Source organism: Alosa pseudoharengus, unplaced genomic scaffold (genome assembly GCF_046254945.1).
Source record: "Alosa pseudoharengus isolate Yale_2024_CS ecotype anadromous, Long Island Sound unplaced genomic scaffold, YU_APseudo_1.1 YU_APseudo_1.1_scf_21, whole genome shotgun sequence".
NCBI lineage: Eukaryota > Metazoa > Chordata > Actinopteri > Clupeiformes > Clupeidae > Alosa > Alosa pseudoharengus.
The window spans coordinates 19,151,498-19,169,773 of NW_027468674.1; the positions used below are offsets into that span (position 1 = coordinate 19,151,498).

At 43.1% G+C, this 18,276-nt stretch overlaps 1 protein-coding gene and 2 long non-coding RNA genes across 7 annotated transcripts; all 3 read right to left on the reverse strand.

Annotated features, from left to right (window-relative positions):
* Window positions 1–480: 480 nt before the first annotated feature.
* On the reverse strand, window positions 481–11,087 carry gpr142 (G protein-coupled receptor 142). The gene is made up of 3 exons (XM_076298064.1): window positions 10,921–11,087; window positions 4,587–4,741; window positions 481–1,659 (listed from the first exon to the last, which is right to left on the reverse strand). Exons 2-3 carry the CDS (start codon window positions 4,723–4,725, stop codon window positions 683–685), a joined length of 1,116 nt encoding a protein of 371 aa, XP_076154179.1. The 5' UTR covers window positions 4,726–4,741; window positions 10,921–11,087; the 3' UTR covers window positions 481–682.
* A 2,810-nt stretch (window positions 11,088–13,897) lies between these two features.
* On the reverse strand, window positions 13,898–15,049 carry LOC143137760 (uncharacterized). Its single transcript, XR_012990089.1, has 3 exons — window positions 14,794–15,049; window positions 14,532–14,659; window positions 13,898–14,404 (listed from the first exon to the last, which is right to left on the reverse strand). It is a non-coding gene; the product is annotated as an uncharacterized LOC143137760 (long non-coding RNA).
* Window positions 15,050–15,059: 10 nt separating this feature from the next.
* On the reverse strand, window positions 15,060–17,987 carry LOC143137758 (uncharacterized). Of its 5 annotated transcripts, XR_012990085.1 has the most exons (8): window positions 17,744–17,987; window positions 16,671–16,759; window positions 16,298–16,447; window positions 16,034–16,176; window positions 15,774–15,900; window positions 15,564–15,656; window positions 15,359–15,470; window positions 15,060–15,277 (listed from the first exon to the last, which is right to left on the reverse strand). It is a non-coding gene; the product is annotated as an uncharacterized LOC143137758 (long non-coding RNA). The 5 variants fall into 5 exon arrangements; XR_012990087.1 differs by lacking the exon at window positions 17,744–17,987 and having other exon boundaries at window positions 16,034–16,152; window positions 16,671–17,297; XR_012990086.1 differs by lacking the exon at window positions 17,744–17,987 and having other exon boundaries at window positions 15,774–15,831; window positions 16,671–17,297.
* Window positions 17,988–18,276: the final 289 nt, after the last annotated feature.

Sequence of the window (18,276 nt, forward strand, 5' to 3'; positions counted from 1 at the left end):
TTTTTACTGAAGGGTCATTTTTTACATAATGTGGCAAGACTTTCTGAAGCCGGGTTTCCCATCTTTGACTAGAAATAACAAACCACCAACAAAGTCACATCCAGGTGTCAGGTAGAAAAAAAATGCTTAACATCATCATTAATGAATGAACACCATTCATGACACACAAAAAAAGATTTACACCAAATTTCCATGGTGAAAAAATAAATACTGTATCTTCTCATCATATCCCCTCGGAGGACAATAAATAACATTTATGTATGTGTCAACACATTGGTAACATACAAAATTAAAACAATCATACCTCCTGTTGGTAGAGTGTCAGTCTGTGCTGCTGTTCTGACAGACATTTTTGTGTCATATCATTGTAATTGCAGTATGTCCAGTGATATAACAATGTTATCATTGACAGTAACTGTCATTGACAATGGTCTCATTAAAATGACTGAATGGGTAAAACACTGTCAGGTCACTAGAGTCATGATGACTCATTCAGCTGTACTTGACACGGTTACGTTGGTTATGAAGGAGTGTTTGAAGTGAGGAGTCTGGTGTTTGGTATCACAAAGTTCTATGATAACCCGTCAAAATATGTTTAATTAATTGGCAACTAGCAAATGGCAGCGGACTGTACTGTGGCTTTTTCTTTTGTCCGTCTCGATCTGGATTGGTCCCTAGTGAGTCACATGACCTGGGTGTCCGCTCGCGGCACATAGGGGGTGCAGTTGCGCTGCGAGCGTTTGTTGGCGCTTGAGAGCGAGGAGGTGGAGGCGTTGACGGGCGCCTGCTGGTGGCGGAGGGCGTACCGGGCGGCGACAGGCCCGCCGTGCCGGAGTAGCAGAACATCGCGCACGGCGGCGCGGAAGGGCTTGCTGACGAAGCAGTAGAGGAAGAAGTTGACCGCCGTGTTGAGCATGGCCAGCATGTTCGCCAGGTCGTAGGCCAAGTGGACGCGCCAGTCGCGGTGCACCGAGGACACGTAGAGGTGGTAGATGACCACGCCGGTGCGAGGCGCCCACAGCACCGCGAAGACCGATGTGACGGCCAGCAGCATGGCCGTGGTCTTGCCTAGTCGCCGGCGGTGGTGCGGAGGCATCGCAGCGGCGGCCGATGACACATCCCCGTTCTCCTCGTGGCACAGCTGCTGCCGCCGCCGCAGGCGGTGGATGATGAGGGAGTTGAGCACCAGGAAGATGCTGCACGGCAGGAAGTAGATGATGGTGACATGCGTCCAGATGAGCGCGCGGTCCAGCTGTGTGGGCGGGTGGCTCACCCGCCACATGTCCGACCACCAGAAGAACGGCACGCCGGACGCCAGCGCCAGAGCCATTACTGCGCCGATGATGCGGCGCGCGCGCTTCGGGTAGCTGATCTGGCGGTGGAGCAGCGGGTGGCAGAGCGCCACGTAGCGGTCAACGGTCAGCGGAACGGTAGCCCAGATGGATGCGTGATTGGCGGCGAACTCCAGTATGCTGACCGAGTGGAGCAGGAGGTCGGGCATGTCGCGGTGGAAGACGGCCGTCTCCAGCAGAAAGCCCACGAAGATGATGAAGAGCTGTGAGAGGATGTCCGAACTGGTCAGCGCCAGAAGGTACACGTAGAGCGCCTTCTTGGTGCGCGAGGCCAGCCGCGACAAAGCCACCAGAGTCAGGATGTTCACTGGAGAGGAAAGCGCAGAGGAAACCGGATGGCCAGAAACAGAGAGAAGGAAGAGAGAGAGAGAGAGAGAGAGAGAGAGAGAGAGAGAGAGAGAGAGATAGAGGATGAGAGGGACAGAAAAGGATGAGAGAAAGAGAGGATGAGAGAGAGTGAGAGAGAGAGAGAGAGAGAGATAGAGGATGAGAGGGACAGAAAAGGATGAGAGAAAGAGAGGATGAGAGAGAGTGAGAGAGAGAGAGAGAGAGAGAGATAGAGGATGAGAGGGACAGAAAAGGATGAGAGAAGGAGAGGATGAGAGAGAGTGAGAGAGAGAGAGACAAAAAAGGAGAGGGACAACAGGAAATTAAACCAGTACAACAGAATGAAGGCATTTTACAGGGATAGGGTTATGAGAAAAAGAGAGTTGATGTTTACTAAGAAGAAAAAAAAAGCCATAACTCATAATACTAAACATATAAGATTAATGTGAATGTACCATATAAAAGCATGCATGACAGGAAGAGGGATTACATAGAAAGAAATAGTGCGGACATGTACACACAGACACTCTGGCAAACATACAGTACGTTCGGAGACAGAGTCAGACATAAACACAGTGGTTGAGAAGTGACGTGGGGGGAGGGCTCACACAGAGATGTTATGCAAAAAACACCAGCAAACCATCTTCTGGCTAGCTGTCCCCTGTGGTTAGCTCAGCGAGATAAAATCCTACAGTAAATTTAAACTAAAGCTTCTGTGGACTTGGCCAAAGTCTCCTCCTCCTCTTCCTCATCCCTTGGAGGAGGAGGCAATTACTTTGATTTATCCTGAGAAGATCAAATGAAGGTCAAATGGAGGTCACAGATGAGGTGCACACTGACACCAGGTCAATCCACCACCTCAACACACTACACCACCTCTATGAAGACTGTTAAGTCCCCAGGATCAATACTCAATCTAAGGCATTGCTATTCCCAATGCACAGCTTAAGAAAAAGGCATCAAAAGGCAAACTGGTTGTGTAATGATGTGGTTAGGCTGTTGATTTCCATAATCACTTCGACCTTGGTCTATTTTTTATTCACTGGCATAGCCTGAGTGAGTTTGCTAGTCACTGGGACGCATGGCGTGGGATGGACAGGGAACATCGGTCACATGAGAGACCCATCACACGGAATGACTCAGGCAGTGTCCATGAACTGGACGCGTCCTGTTTACTGTATGCTACCCTGCTTTGGGTTGGGGACATCTGTGGCTAGGGTGAATAGGAGGATTGGGTAAGTGTGTGTGTGTGTGTGTGTGTGTGTGTGTGTGTGTGTGTTTAGGGGGCAAGGGCGGGGATGGGGGGGGGAGTGCTCAGAGTAGAAGGACTGAAGTGATTTGTGTTGCTATTACTCCCAAGGCCAATGTTTGGTCAGATAATTAACCATTTGCATGTCGATTCCCTGTGTACAATTATATTCACTGCAGTTTTCCCACAAAGATCTTGCACGAAACAGATTTAAGACCACCCTTAATGGCCAATTGATTTTTACACAGAGCCAAACAAAGTCAAGTCATGCTGACCTTACGCATTAACAAAGTTATTATTATCAGGGCTTCCTGACTGGCCATGAATTCCCCACTGATCAATTTCTGTTGTGCTAAAAGGGAAAATCTGGTGTATGTCCACCTATGCCCAAGGTAGGCTACTGATCATTTCTGATCCGTGTCTAAATGTTCATGAAAATGGTTTTGAGTTAAGTGCTTATGAAGTGTCTTGGGAGGACTGTGAGCACATGTAAATTAAATTTGTTCACAGTCCTCCCAATACACTTCATAATTTTGCTCCGCTCTGCCTGGCCTTCCTTCAATTCACAGCGATCTTTCAAATCAACGAAAACCCAGGAACTAATCAACACCAGCTTATTCTGTATGGGGCAGGCTTTATATGTTGATGGAGAGTGGAGTACGGTTAGTAACACTGTTGAACACAACTAGCAGCTGCGCTAATTGAGTCAATGTTAGACCACACAGACAAGTGTCTTCTTTGGACTTGAGTAAACAACTTATTTTAACCTTCAAACAAAAAAAGATGTGTTTGCTTTAGGCCTACTTCTGAAAAAATATGGTAAGTTAGAGTAAGAGTTTAGTGCACCAATTTAAGTTACCTCCATCTTCTTCAGGGTCTCTGACCTATAGCATAGTAAGAAGTCCCTACCAGTTGATTCGGGGTCATCCCTATGTTCCCCAGGTCCTATGTTCCCCGGGTCCTATGTTCCCTGCTCTGGGTTAGGGTTAGGGTTTTAAAAAAGGGTCCTATGTTCTCCGGTCCCATACAAATCGGGGAACATGGGACCCGGGGAACATAAGACCCGGGGAACATAGGTACGCTCCAGTTTATTCAGTGCCTTCTGTCTGGTAATACAGTTCCCATGCAACAATCGACTGCTATGGACTATGGGAATCAATGCCAGAGACCAGAGGAAGACAAAGGTATATATATCGGTAGGTCACTGACTGTAAGCTACAAACACTTGTTTTATACAGTTTATTTACATCTACTGAGGTCAGCAGACCCAGGGGTTTCTCCATATTAGGGATCCTGTCCATGTGACACTTGTAATGAAATATTGAGCCTAGTTAGTGGCGGAAAAAAAGCGGTTTACTATGATGTGACAATTTACATTGTTTAGCTACCTAGCCATTGCCATATTAGCATGCTAGGTTAATTACTGCACAGATTCTCCTCATTTTTGTCCCTACTTCACGTTTATACCTAAAAAATGTCTGATAATATACTCTGAGAATCATACTAATGCACTACTAGATCCAGTAAATAGTAATCTCTATTCATCTTATTAATAATGACATACATGTAATACTGCAATTTGATTACAACTACTGCTACAACACACTCAAACTAGCAACATGCAACACCAAAGCATTTTGTTTACGCTTTTCTCCCACCTGGTACTCCCACACACAAGAGGACGCTGTAGTAGACGACAGGGATGTAGCCCAGAACGCACTCGGACCTCTGCCACTCTTCCTGGTTCTGGCCCCCCCTGGCGTGGGTCGGCACAGTCACATTGGGTCGGTGGATCATGACCTTTGAGTGTCTCCTGCAGCAGGCGAAGCAACGTTTCAGCTTGAGATTCCATGTACAAGATTGCACAAGTCAGTTTTTTAGGGGAAACAGTAAGCATTTGTTGAAGGGAGTCATTGTTTATTCTGTCAAAATTTGGAACTGAACTAGTGTGCTGACAACTTGGCAAGACCATTGGCTGTCTGTGGAAGTAGGTTACCACTGGATAAACTACAGTGGGTTTTCAAGCTACTTCGATCAGGATACTTGCCAACACACTGACTTTCATTTGGCATCGTCTGACCCAGCCAGAGACTTCTAAAGTAACTAAACTCTCAAATATGCCAAGTCTCGGAGAAACAGTACACCTTTCTTAAAACCCACTCAACCATGGACTTCATGAATGTTGAAACATTCATATACAAACAATTGAGAATCATGCAAAAGTAAATTTGAAACATTTTTGTTTTTATTCCAAATCTGTCATAATGAAATAGCATCTCTTCGTAGTTCATCCATATAACATCATTACGATATGTCCCATATATCATTCCCAATATTTCTGGGCACCTTGACTTCAGCCCAAACACTCCTCACGGCAGCCATCCCCATCGCATATAAAGGGCCACCTGTTCTAAACACGCCAGGTGCATGCATGCAGGTAACCCGCCTGCACTAATAAGGTGAGTCTTTGTCAATAAAGTGTCACAGATGGTGCCGGGTCAGTGCGAAAGGGCTTGTCGCCACGCGAGCTTTGTGAAGGGGGAAGGCAAGAGTGAGGTTAAATGGCTTCAGGATGGAACCATATTGGGAGAAGAGCATGCATTCGCACTAATGGAGGTGAGTGAGTGAGTGAGTGAGTGAGTGTGGTGAGCTGTGAGCGGCAGCAGTCGATTAGTGTCAAGCTGACGACGTCGCCAGATGGACGGAGAGAGAGAGAGAGAAACAGGAAGCGACTCATATAGTTATTTTCTGTCAGTGGTGTCCATCTACCAGGTTCCTTCCTCCCCTCCCTTTCCATCTTCCATCTCAATCTTTCACCTGGATTCAACCTTCCAACACCACACACACACACACACACACACACTCTTCCAACACCACACACACACACACACACACACACACACTCTTCCAACACCACACACACACACTCTTCAGTGAATTACCCATGAGGTTCCTTCCTCCCCTCCATCTCAGTCTTTCACCTTGATTCACCCTTTCCAACAGCACACACACAGACACACATACGTGCGCACACACACACACACACACACACACACACACACACACACACACACACACAGAGAGAGAGAGACACACACACACACTCACACACATGTACACACACGCTCACACAAACATACACTAACACGCCCATACTTACAGTGGTTAAGCCATTAAGGATGTGTGTTTGCTTTGAAGGGACTTGACTAAAAAGGCAATGACCCAGACAGTGAAACAAATATTTACTCTACAAGCTGTTGCATTGTTGTTAATGACTTGATAGAAATTTTCCAAAAATCTCAAAAATCTTCCAAAAGTGTTACCGGTATATACACACAAGAAATGATGTTCCTCTCCTTAAAGCAACATGCTGTAAGAATTGGTTATTATGGTCGTATAGGGTTTGTCATTTTTTTTTTATTAATTCTATTCCCCGTCATCAACTTTCTGAATTTTTTCTCAACGATTCCTGGGACACTGAAACACCGGGACACATGAAACTTGGTGGACATGTAGCCAAACTAGACTTTTATAGACAAAAAATAATTTGTATGATAAACCTGACATCCTCTGGGTATGCCAAGTTTTGAGGAATTTCAGTGATTTCGTGACTGTACACCCACTGGCTTGTAAATGGTGGTGTTGAGTGAAGGGTTCCTGGTAGAGGATGATGAGGAGAGGAGCTACAAGGCAGGACTGTCTCACACACACTCTCGATAAGATAAGATCTTGTACCGCTATGCGGTACATCTAGTAATACCCCTTGTTGTCAATTTACAACGTTACAGTAAAGGGGATTTGTCAAAAAACAATTAAAAGAAATTAAAAGTTGCATGGAGCAATATCAGATGCTTCAAGTGCCCCCTGGTAATAACAGACATTCTGCATATTACTGTATAGTCTGTATTGTTAAAACGAGTCAATTCATCATATTGATGTAAAATAATACTGTCTTGCTTTAATTCCTTTTAAGTCAAAGAGCCATATTTAGATGACAATATGTGATCCGATCCAGGAAAACCCTTCAGAAGGTGCACTCAAAAATCCTTGATTTTTGCTCTGTTTTAACCCTGTCTGGTGAAATTTCACCAGCTCAAGATTCTGATTCCATCCTAGCAATATTCTGGACACTGTCTCTTAGAAAAATCCAGGATACCATCCTCCCCAAATCTTGGATGTTAGGATGGTATCAGAATCGTAAGTTGGTAAAATTGCACCATGTGAAGTGTTTTCCCAGATCGCATCACATATAGTTGTTCTGAAAGGAGATGGAGAGTGTATGAGAACCGCTGTGAAAAGGAGGTGCACTGTCTGAACTACAGCATCTGCAAAGACAATCCATTCATGATCCGTGCCTCATATATCTCTGTTTGATTTACGGGTATCGGAGAGTGGACGGTGATTGTGTGGTGAGCTGTTCTTGCTTAGCTCTGCAGATTCACTCATGGTGCAACGATTGATCATAACAGCCGTGACTGCTGTACCGTCACCTCATAATTACCGCAGCGTAATATTAGAAGGGGGGGCATATGATTAAACGCTCAGAAGGAGTGTATTTACTGCTTAGCCGATTACTTTGCCATCTGCTTTAAATAATGAGAATTGCATTGCAGAGCCTTCGCCTGTCTCATTCCCACAAACCTGTAGACTGATGCAATTAAATTAGTACCACAGTATATTTTTCCTCCCTTTTCAGGCTGAAATGTAAATAGGTTGTCAGCACTTTTTGCTTGCATTTTCAATTTTGCTTGTAACCAAAGGAGGAGATGGTCTTGTGCGTTGCCTCATCTTGTTGTAAACGTCTCCCTGCGACCCTTCACTACAAATCAACACTCGACGCATGGCAGTAGTCAAGGCTAGGACAGACTGCTGGGCTAGCGCTGGGCCATTTGTCCTGCGCGCCAAAAGTTGGGTATTTGATATGGCAGGAAGTATGAGACCTGAGAGCTTTGTGTACAGACGCACAAGGGCTACTATTACTCCTGTCAGGGTCAGACCTGCAGAGTGGCAATACCCTCCCTCGACACTAATTCCCCATGTTCCCTACCGGCTCAGCTCCGGATAATCTCACCATGATGCATGAGGTAACAAGACATTTATTACTCGCTCCTTCACAGCCGACCTGGCGCAGTGTCGGCGAAAGCACCCATTTGTCATCACTTGCCAAACCTACTGGACAGTTTGCTTAGGCATTCGTGTTCTATGAGGCTTTATAAGTGCATAAATTCAGCCATGTCTGTTTTTTTTACACTCCTCAGTTTCTTCTTCTTCGGCCCCAGCTTGGAAAGAACAGATAATTCCTCAAAGTCACCCCAGTAAGGGGTGGTATAGGGGGATGGGACATGCTTCCTTGCTTGCTGTTGGCTTGTTTGGCTTGCCTGTGGTGTGATCTCTGATCCCTGAGAATGCCGCAGCTTTTGACACGCTTATGTAAGGGCTGCAGAATGGCATATGTGTCTGTGAGTGTTTCCCACACTGGGATTGTCGTTATGGAGCAACCAAACAGCTCTGTTGCTGGTCGAGGAAATTAATAGGTTCTCAACTGAAGCAGTCTTCTGGTTAATACCACCGGATTATCTTAGATCTTTCCATTGACTTATACTTAACTCTTTAATTTCATTTCCTCAATTCATGTCCCTGTTTCTAATTTGCCTAAATAGAAAACGAGGACGAGAAAACGTGATAATCACCATAACCACGTAGTCGCCTCCAGCAGGACGAGAAAAAAAGGGTTATTTCTCTTATTGATCCAGAGGAGGACAATCAAGAGATCGATCCAGGAGAGGAGAGATACTGCCTCGTACCTACTGCCATATGAAACTCATTCATCATCATGGGCTCTGGGGTAAAAGCGTGGGATAAAGGCAAGCTGGGGGAGCTTGGAAAATTGTGAGAGGCCTCACCCCCCTTCCCGTCCCCCGTCCCCAAAGGATCGGGGGGCCCCAACAGTAATGATGTACCCTGGAGATATTGCATGGGATGATGGGATGCATTGCGGATGCATCCCCCACCCATCCTATGTGTATCCTTGCCACCAGCCATTATCGGGTTGAGGTTGGGAAGAAGTGTTGAGAGAAGAGCAAGTATGATCACGCAAGCTCCCTCACACCCTTTTAAATGATGAGAGTTGTGCTTGGATCCCAAGGGGCACCATGCGTTATCTTGAGAATGAGAGAAACTCAACACTACGTAATGATGCATGGATTGCTCTTAAAACAACAATAATGACAGCAATGAGAACTGCAACCCAGTGAAATTTCTCCCCCTGTCAACAGTTTTAATCACAGCATTTGATATCAAGTCCGCGAGACTCGGTCCAATGCACTAATGTGTGTTTGTCCTCTCTGCGGACAGTTAAATTTGTCATTTCACGGCTTGAAACACAGAAGAGGCCCCAGTGGAAAAGTAGCGCTGCTGTGTGTGTGTGTGTGTGTGTTTGTTGTGTGTGTGTGTGTGTGTGTGTGTGTGTATGCAGTGTGCAGAGCTGTCTAGCTGTCTAGTGCTGTCTAGCGCGACGTGTATGCTAGCCTTCCAGGATTGTAATAACCCAGGTTAAACAGCTCTTGAATGGTGTGAATGGATTGACCTTACGCGCAGCTAAGATCATTTTCTCACTCATTCTCCGTTCCTTCCTCTCTCTCTCTTTCTCTCTCTCTTTCATTATCCCTCTCTCTCTCTTTCTCTCTGTTTTCTATAGTCTCTGCGCTCCAGTGGCTCCTTAATAATTCATGCCCTGATGAGGTACCTGAAACAACAGCAACGGGCTCAAGGACGAGGATTCAGTGACGGCGTCTGCATCGGTGTGCAATTCCAGGAAAAGAAGATAAGGATGGGTGGCTTCAGCATTTCCCAGTGCACACAGGGTACTAGTTTCGAATCCAACCATTCAGCACCTTGTCAGTTATACTGTCGCAAACACTATTGATTAGTTTGGAGGTTGCTGCTAGCGGTTCATGTAATGTACAGTGTTCTTCTGAAGTGCGTGGACTCGTCCTCATATTTTGTCAGCTGAGTCTGGGATGTCTAAATCAGCAGGGTGGAGAGGAGAAGGGGCCCCCCATGTGAGCTGGGTTCAAGTCAGGGTTTCCTCCTTAGCAGGGAGTAGCAATTTCCTTATTGTCCTATCCATGGGTGTCCACCGCAGAAGACAAGTCTCTGAAGTCTCTTAAAAAAAATAGACTATTCCCTAGAAATTTAATTAAACTTAAAAAAAACGCCCAGAATTAAATAGGGACCGTTTGAGTCGTTTGTACTTCAAAATCCCAGGACATGTAACCTTTCAGATTTCACAAGTCAGTGAGATGACCCCCACAGAATTTCCTGCTGTCCTAGACACACACACACATTAATATGACATAACCCAGAAGGGAGTCTCGGCAGCTCCAAGAATTGGTTTACTTAGACTGCAAATCACTTGAACTGACACTTTTACATATGAATTGCTATTGGGTAAGGGATGGATATAACAGGAAATAGGGCATAGTTGTTCTAAGCGGACGAGTTGGGCATTGTTTTATCTGAAGTATAGAACTGAGATGCTGTCTGAACTCAGAGCCTCTCTAGGACAGTTTTATCTCTTTATTGACTTTTATTGCTAATTAAACTTGCAGGGCACAGACCCATGAATTATCCATAGTTAATATGGTTATCCTTGTCAAACAGTTCTTGACTTGCACACTACTTGCATATACAATAGATATAACATGTCTCTTCAAAATGAGTATCATCCAGCTTCTGCAGAATATCATACAAAGTATGGACTCATGTGCATATCATACACAACTATGCATTTAATTAATTTAACATTGCCATCATTTCATTTAATTTTTTTCTTTATAGAAATATTTTCATGCATCTTAATTTTTGTGTGCATGTGTGTGTGTGTGTGTGTGTGTGTGCATCAGCATATCCATGTCTGTGTAAGTGATGTAGGTGTGTAGGTTCACATGTCAGAGTGCAAAAGTCAGGATGTGAATGAAGTAGAGTGCCTACCTGTTAGTACCAGTCGTGTCACGCCATCTGCGTGCCTAATGCCCGTCTACCCGTCTGCCCCCGTGCCCGCACCCCAGCCAGCACTGCCACTGCCGCTGCCCAGCAGACGCTCCCAAGAGGAGGAAGAGGTGGAGGAGGAGGAGAGGGAGAAGAGGACTCCAAGCAGCACGCACATCACTTCAGCCAGTGTGAGAGTGAGTAGAGAGGGAGAGGGGCATGGGAGTCTAGGGGAGGGAGAGAGAAAGAGGGAGGGAGAGAGAGAGGGAGGGAGAGAGAGAAAGCAGAAAAGGACGGAGGTAAAGAGGGAGGGGGCACCAGGGAGAGGGAGGGAATAAGACTGGGATTGATCAGTGGCTAAAAACAGGTATAGGAATTAGAATGGAGAGAGACACAGAGGAGTCAGTGAAAAAGAAACCAAAAGAACGACAGAGAAGGAGAAAGAGAGAGAGAGAGAGAGAGCGGATGACAAGACAGACCAAGCAAACCACACAGCCAAAAAAGTGAAACAGGTAACAGAAGCCCAAGCTGCGGCGTTGAGTTACCCGTGCCTGTGGTCTGCAAGTGGTGTGTGTGTGTGTGTGTGTGTGTGTGTGTGTGTGTGTGTGGTGTGTGTGTGTGTGTGTGTGTGTGTGTGTGTGTGTGTGTGGTGTGTGTGTGTGTGTGTGTGTGTGTGTGTGTGTGTGTGTGTGTGTGTCTGTGCACGAAATGGTTCGTGCCACTCACTGTCTCCACTTTAACGAGGCCCCATGGGATTGCTCAGCCTGTGACCAGAATGCCAATGACAAACCGAATATAGCCCGTCTGCCCCACTGCCCGCATGTTGCCACCCAAAGGTCAGGGCAGTGTGGGCGAGAGATGGTAGGCTGTACACACTCTTAACCAAAAACAAGGGGGGATTAGAACAAGAATTAGGACTAGAACTCTTAAGAACTAAAGAAAATGCTAAAGAATCTTTAACCCATTCGTGCTGGATGCTGCACGACGCAACATTCTATCTCCCGCTGGTTGCTGCATAGCCCAACATTGAATCTCCCGCTGGTTGCTGCGTAGCGCAGCATGCTTTTTATTTCATGTTTCTAGGTGTACAGAGGCTTAGATATTAAGGTTTTGGTAGACGTTGACAATTCTTAGTATTTTTTCAGAAAACCCTCAGGAAATAAGGTTATTTAGTCTAGAATGCCATAGGATATATAGGCGTTTTTAGCAGGCATTTTAGGGATAAATGGGAAATGGTTCATTGGGCGTTGTTTTTAAGGGTGTTTATCTGACAGCTTTCTAGCATCTTTCAACAAAGAATAAATGAAGAGTTTGGTTCAAAACTCTATATCTCCATTTTTGAAAACATTAATAAGTCATGTTATTTAATTGTGTATTTCAGGTAATATCAATTAAATTGCAGTTGTGTTATTTTGATTGAGTTCAGATAAATATAGTAACAATAACCCATAATTACAGTTCCACTAAAATTACTTGTAGAAGAAAATGTTAAAACAAGATTCAAGATTTAAAATGGAGGATATAGTGTTTTGGAACCAAACTCTTCACATATTTGATAAGACTCACTTTTGCCAAGACTCACTTGGCAAAAGTGAAATTTAGAGTAGCTGCAAAGAGGAACCTTTTACTGTGGAGGCCAACTAAAAAAAGAGGGCAAGTATCTGGAGTGGTGTAGGCTACACAGATTGCCCAGTAGCAATGGCTGGTTATTTGCTGACCTGATTCATTTATTGCACAAAATTAAACAAGCAATTGCAGAACATGTGTCATTCCTCTCAGATTGATGGTTGAGCTGGCAGATGCTCCATTTTGGCAGCAAACACACATCCAAATCCACACACGCTGTCTTCTGCACATACAGTAGTCTCTGCATGTTTCAGCATGACACCTCCAACTTCAGTATAGCTCATATGCAGACTTGTATGGTTTTTACAATGCAGCTATTTATAGCTTTGACATCTCTTTTCATTTAATTCCTCTTTGAGACAGTGTATGTTATGGTGCTTAGTTCTAATGCCTAATGCTGAAAACATGCGGTCTCACTTTACATAGAGTAACATGATACCCCTGTATTTACATAATAACCACACAGGCACACTCTGTCCTCTGGGCAGTTAGATGCTGTGAGTATGACCACGTTGGAGCATACAGTAACTGGGCTTGCATGCTTATAGAGTCTATGCATACACTGGCGTGCGTTTGCGGTGTAAAGCATGTAATAAGGGTATAAGTTTTATGGGAATAGGGGTTGCAAATGAGATATGATGGGGATTAAGTACACATACAGACACAGACACACACACACACACATTTACATGGATATACACTCACAGACACCACACACACACACACACCAGACACACACACAAACACACACACACACACACACACACACACACACACACACACACACACACACACAGATATGCACACTTGCTTATGCATTCAATTTACACAGTATAATTCCATGCCATATCTATTGTATATAATTTAGTATAGTCATTTATACATTTGTTGAGAGCTTGCAGCAGAACTGTCTTATAGTTTGGCCCAGTGGATGAAAGAGAAAGAAAGGGGTACACAGTAAAAACAGAAGTGTTAATTTTACTCTTTAAGAGTTGAATTTAACTCTGTGTCAGATAACATTTGGTCCCACCCTAAACTAGTGTAAAATTTACTCTGTAGCCAGTGTAAGATTTTCAGAGTTAATTCTACTCAATATTGTGTAAAAATCAACAATGACCTGTGTAAAAATATTTAACACTGTAGTCGAATTACACTGTTAAGAGTAATGTGATTACACTTTATAGAGTTAATTTAACTACAAATTTACTTAAAAAAAAACACACTTTAAAGTGTAATAATATTTACTTTTAATTTCTCTACAGTGTTATTTTTAATGTAAATCTTATGATGTGGTGTTACTGAATTACAATAATGAACTAATATCTAATGAAAAGAGAAAAACAAAAACACAAGATGACAGCACCAGCATTTATTGTAAATATGTGAATTCACATTGCAAACACATTGCCCTCTTGCTTTGTCTATAAAAACAAAAATAATAACACTTAAAAATAAAATACTACACAATGCTTACCAAAGAAAAGACAAGGACTTCCTTGGTCACTTTCGATTTTTTTTTTGTGCTTGCAAAGAAACATCAACTAACGCACAATTCTTGCACGCAACTTGACAACTCTTGGAGTCTCCTTTGTTTCCCCCAGATCAATGGTATAGATAGTTGTTTGCACAAAAGTGTAAAAGCTGCTCAAGGAAGAACTGTACGACATACCAAAGACACATAATGGGCTTTAAAGAGTTCGTCAAAAGCTCCCACTGAACCTGTTGCCTTGCATTGAAGCGCATGCTTGTCAATCACAACGAAGTAGGAGTGAATGCTGCTCTGTGTGGATCCCTGGGCGAGAAGGTAGGGCTGAGTACTTTGGGTGATGTTGTCTAGATGCTGCTGCACACTGGTTCCAACCTACAACAAAATAAATTCAACAGAATTGTTTTAGTAACTAATCTCTAACAATAAATCAGATCACCTCAAACTGTGCATGAGATTGAAGTGATAGGAAATATATATTTTTAACAACTGCCAAGCATACCTTTTGAAATCTGATGAGCTGATCTATAGCTTGAGATGCAGACATCTTTCCCAGACTCTTTCGACCTTGTGCAGATGGTGGTAGCAGATGTAGCAGCAGCAAGATGGCAGACATGTCACTGTCCCAGCCTACAAATAAGTAAAGAAACATCTGATTAACATTATGCCATAATAGTATTCAATTATCAACTTGCACAATTACCAAAATGTGTACTGCAGACCTACATAATCAACAATATGAAGTAAAAAGGTTTGATTCTTACCATTCTCAACTTGCGCAGCTGACTCAGCATTGTGCATCAAGTCCAAGAGTTCTGTGGTGGGTACAAGTCCATGGCTCTCCTTTATTACTTTTGCTTTGAAAGTGGTTGGCCACCTCTCTAAGAATTTGTTGGCTGTGGTCTCACCAAACAGAAGTCTGAAATCTTGTTCCACCTGCAATGCAACACACATAGACATGAGTGATGAGTGATAACTGATGCTGCATTGGATATATTAGTGATGCAGCGAACTGAGATGTCGTACCAGTCCTGGTGTCCAGAAATCGTGGAAAGACCAATAAGACATCTGATGATTTGTTTTCATCATTGACCATTGCTTGCCGATAAATGAAGGTCGTTTTCATCATCTCATGGACAGTGTCTTCATCAGCAGAGTGTCTCAAAACACTAATAGCTGCTTCCACATCCTCATCAGATGGCACTTTGTCAAAGGTGAAGGGTTGTCGACCATGGCCTGGCCCACCAACTTAAGACAAAATACAATGTCAAAGACTTTCTGCACAATCCACAAATCACCAACATCATTGTTACTGATCAGTAAACATACCTTTTGGAGATTTGCTGACTGAAGCGCATCTTTCCTCTGCAGTTTTTGTTTGTAAGGTCTTTAATCGCCATGCAAGGTATCCAGAACCACTCTTCGGATCGTAGTAATGCTCCTATGTGATTATAAATACATTACACACAAAAGAGTACTACAACAGTTCAGAGAGTGAATACGTGCATAATGTTGCAATGGCCCTTATACTTACATATCATGTTGTGAGTATGGGTCTTCCAGATAGGGAAACAAGGCGACTATCCCCTGGGCATAAGTCACTCCGACACTTTAGGGGGGTGATGTCCTAGCATATGAATTCAAAGATAACATCTTTCAATTGATATTGTACAACCCAATTTACATTACTGTTACTGTAAATAATAACAATGTTTCTTTCAGCCCATCTACATGTAATGCTTACCCATGTGTTTCTGTCATCTCAGCAGCAAGTATGTTAATCATCTGTCTTCTGGTGGCATCTGTCAAAGATTTGTTTTTTGCATAATGAGTTCACCACCAGGCTTTGATGTTAGAATTTCTTCAATCAACTTTAGGTGGAATAAAATGCAATTTTAGTCATTTTAAAACCATATGTAACACTGAAAATAGTTATTTAAAAAACACTTCCCATGATATGATACAACATTCAGACTGGACTTAGCAGCAATTTCCACTACCTACCGTTTTTGCCTTATAGTTTATTCGGCATGGCCTTTTAGGATGGCTTTGTTCACCAGCGGCTGCTTCTTCATTAGGGTCACACAGAGAGAAATTCTGAACGACGGTGTCATCAGATGTTACTAAGCATGATGATTGAGAGGCAGCTGTTAATTTGTATAAAACATAGAAATATATTACATGAGGCTGTTATTTTTAAGACGATAAATGTTCTCATTCCAGCCTTTAAACTAAATAAACACATTTCGAAATTGTCTGAATGAGTACCAAGTCCTTCATCGCCTAGAATGATACGAAAGGTTCCAGGTGATTGCTTCAATACTTCTTCAAAAACCCCTGAGTCAACTTCTGTGTCAGACTGGTCATACACCTTAATGTCTGGCTGTCTGCTCTCTGGTATGTTGAATTTTAGGCAAACTGGTTCAAAAAAAAAGAAAAAGGGAAATAATTAAATGATGGTGATCCCCATGTTTTTCCTTCTTGCAAGAACCAAAGGTCAAATAACAATTATTTAAGTTAGCCTCATGTATTCACAAAAATGTTTAAAGACAAAGTTAACTAGTTCTCGTAATATAATAGGTTAATGCTGTACTCTTGCAATAGAGTGAGATATTGCTTTAATCTAATGTAGCCTACTCACCTTCTTTCAAGAAAGCATCAAATGTTGGTTCAGACAGCTTCACATATTTTTGCTCTCCCCTGAACTGAACACGCAAAAGCATTGTGCACCTGTTGATAGAGGTAAAAATATATATCAAAAATCATAATTTAAGCTAGTTCAACTAAGAGAGTTACCTATTCGTTTTTCTATGCAAAATAGAGTACACTGTAACTACAAAGGTTACAGAAGGCAAAGTCGTGCTGGTTGAATAATTTATACTCCGCAGCAAATTGGGTGAAGTGAGCTAGCTAGCTCATTCATTAGCTATTTCAATTCGCTCTGGTTTCTGTAAACAGTAACAGTTAAAATGGTTAAGCCACGTTAAACGAACCCATCATGCAATCAGTGAACTAAGTTATCGTTTTATAACACTAACATTAACTATGAGACCAATAGTATGCTAACAGTAAAGTTACCAGCATGAAAACGCTAGAATAGAATAGTGTTGGGAAACTAACGTTAACGTTAGCGAACAAAAGCTAAAATCTTATAAAGGTTGTGTTGTTAGCGACTGAGCTAACGCTGTTTTAAGCATTTACCATTCTTACCAACTTCATTGATGAAAATATTGCAACACTAACAACATCCACCATAAAGAAAGACAGAAAAGAGTTAACGTTACTGGATGCTAGCTTGCTTATAGTAAGCTAGCCTACATTCCCTTGTCGTTACACCATGACAAGCACAATCTATCTTCAGACTGCCAACGTAACGTTAGCGGCTTCAAACGAACTGATTAAGTTAACATTAACGTTACCTATGCTTAGCTCTAGAAAACGGACAGTGGGCCTATTTCTTACTTCAATGCGGGAAAAACCTTGGTCTGAACTGATGTGTCGAACATTTGAACTAATGCCCAATTTGCCAGCTGATAACGTTAACGAACTCACTAATTTACAAGGTGGGGAGTTACCGTTACCGCCATATGGAAATCGTCGACATAACGATAGAGATGGTTGCTTGCAACTAACACAACAAAAAAAAATAGCCTATGTACATTTGAAAAAAGACCTGTTTGTTGTTCACAACACAGAAATGTTAACATTACTTACCTGACAATATCAGTTGGCTACTCCTTCGCAGTCGTCCTTCAGCCTCGGTAGTTGGCCTACAGCAGCAGAGTGGCGGGTAACCTATTCATCACTCTGTAGAGTTGAATTTTTCACTGCATGTCTGCAGAATTTTACTCTTACTTTTAACTCCACTGATAGAGCAACTTTACTCTCCAAAATGTTGAAAATACTCCATCTGGGTTTAAATAACTTTACTCTGAAATATTAACACCCCATTTTTTACTGTGTAGTAAGTAGGCCTACATTATGGAGGACTTGTGGTGGATTTGTGTGTGTATGTGTGTGTGTGCGTGCGTGTGCATGTGCGTGTGTGTGTGTCACTCTCACTCTGTGTGTGTGTGTGTGTGTGTGTGTGTGTGTGTGTGTATTACTGGTGGAGACCCTGACAGCAGACCCGATGGGAGAGCAGGGGCTCCACGCACGGCGATTGATGGCCACTGCATCGACCACCTCACGGCACACAGAAGGCCCAACGGAGTGGAAAATGTACTTCGTCAACAATGTGTGTGTAG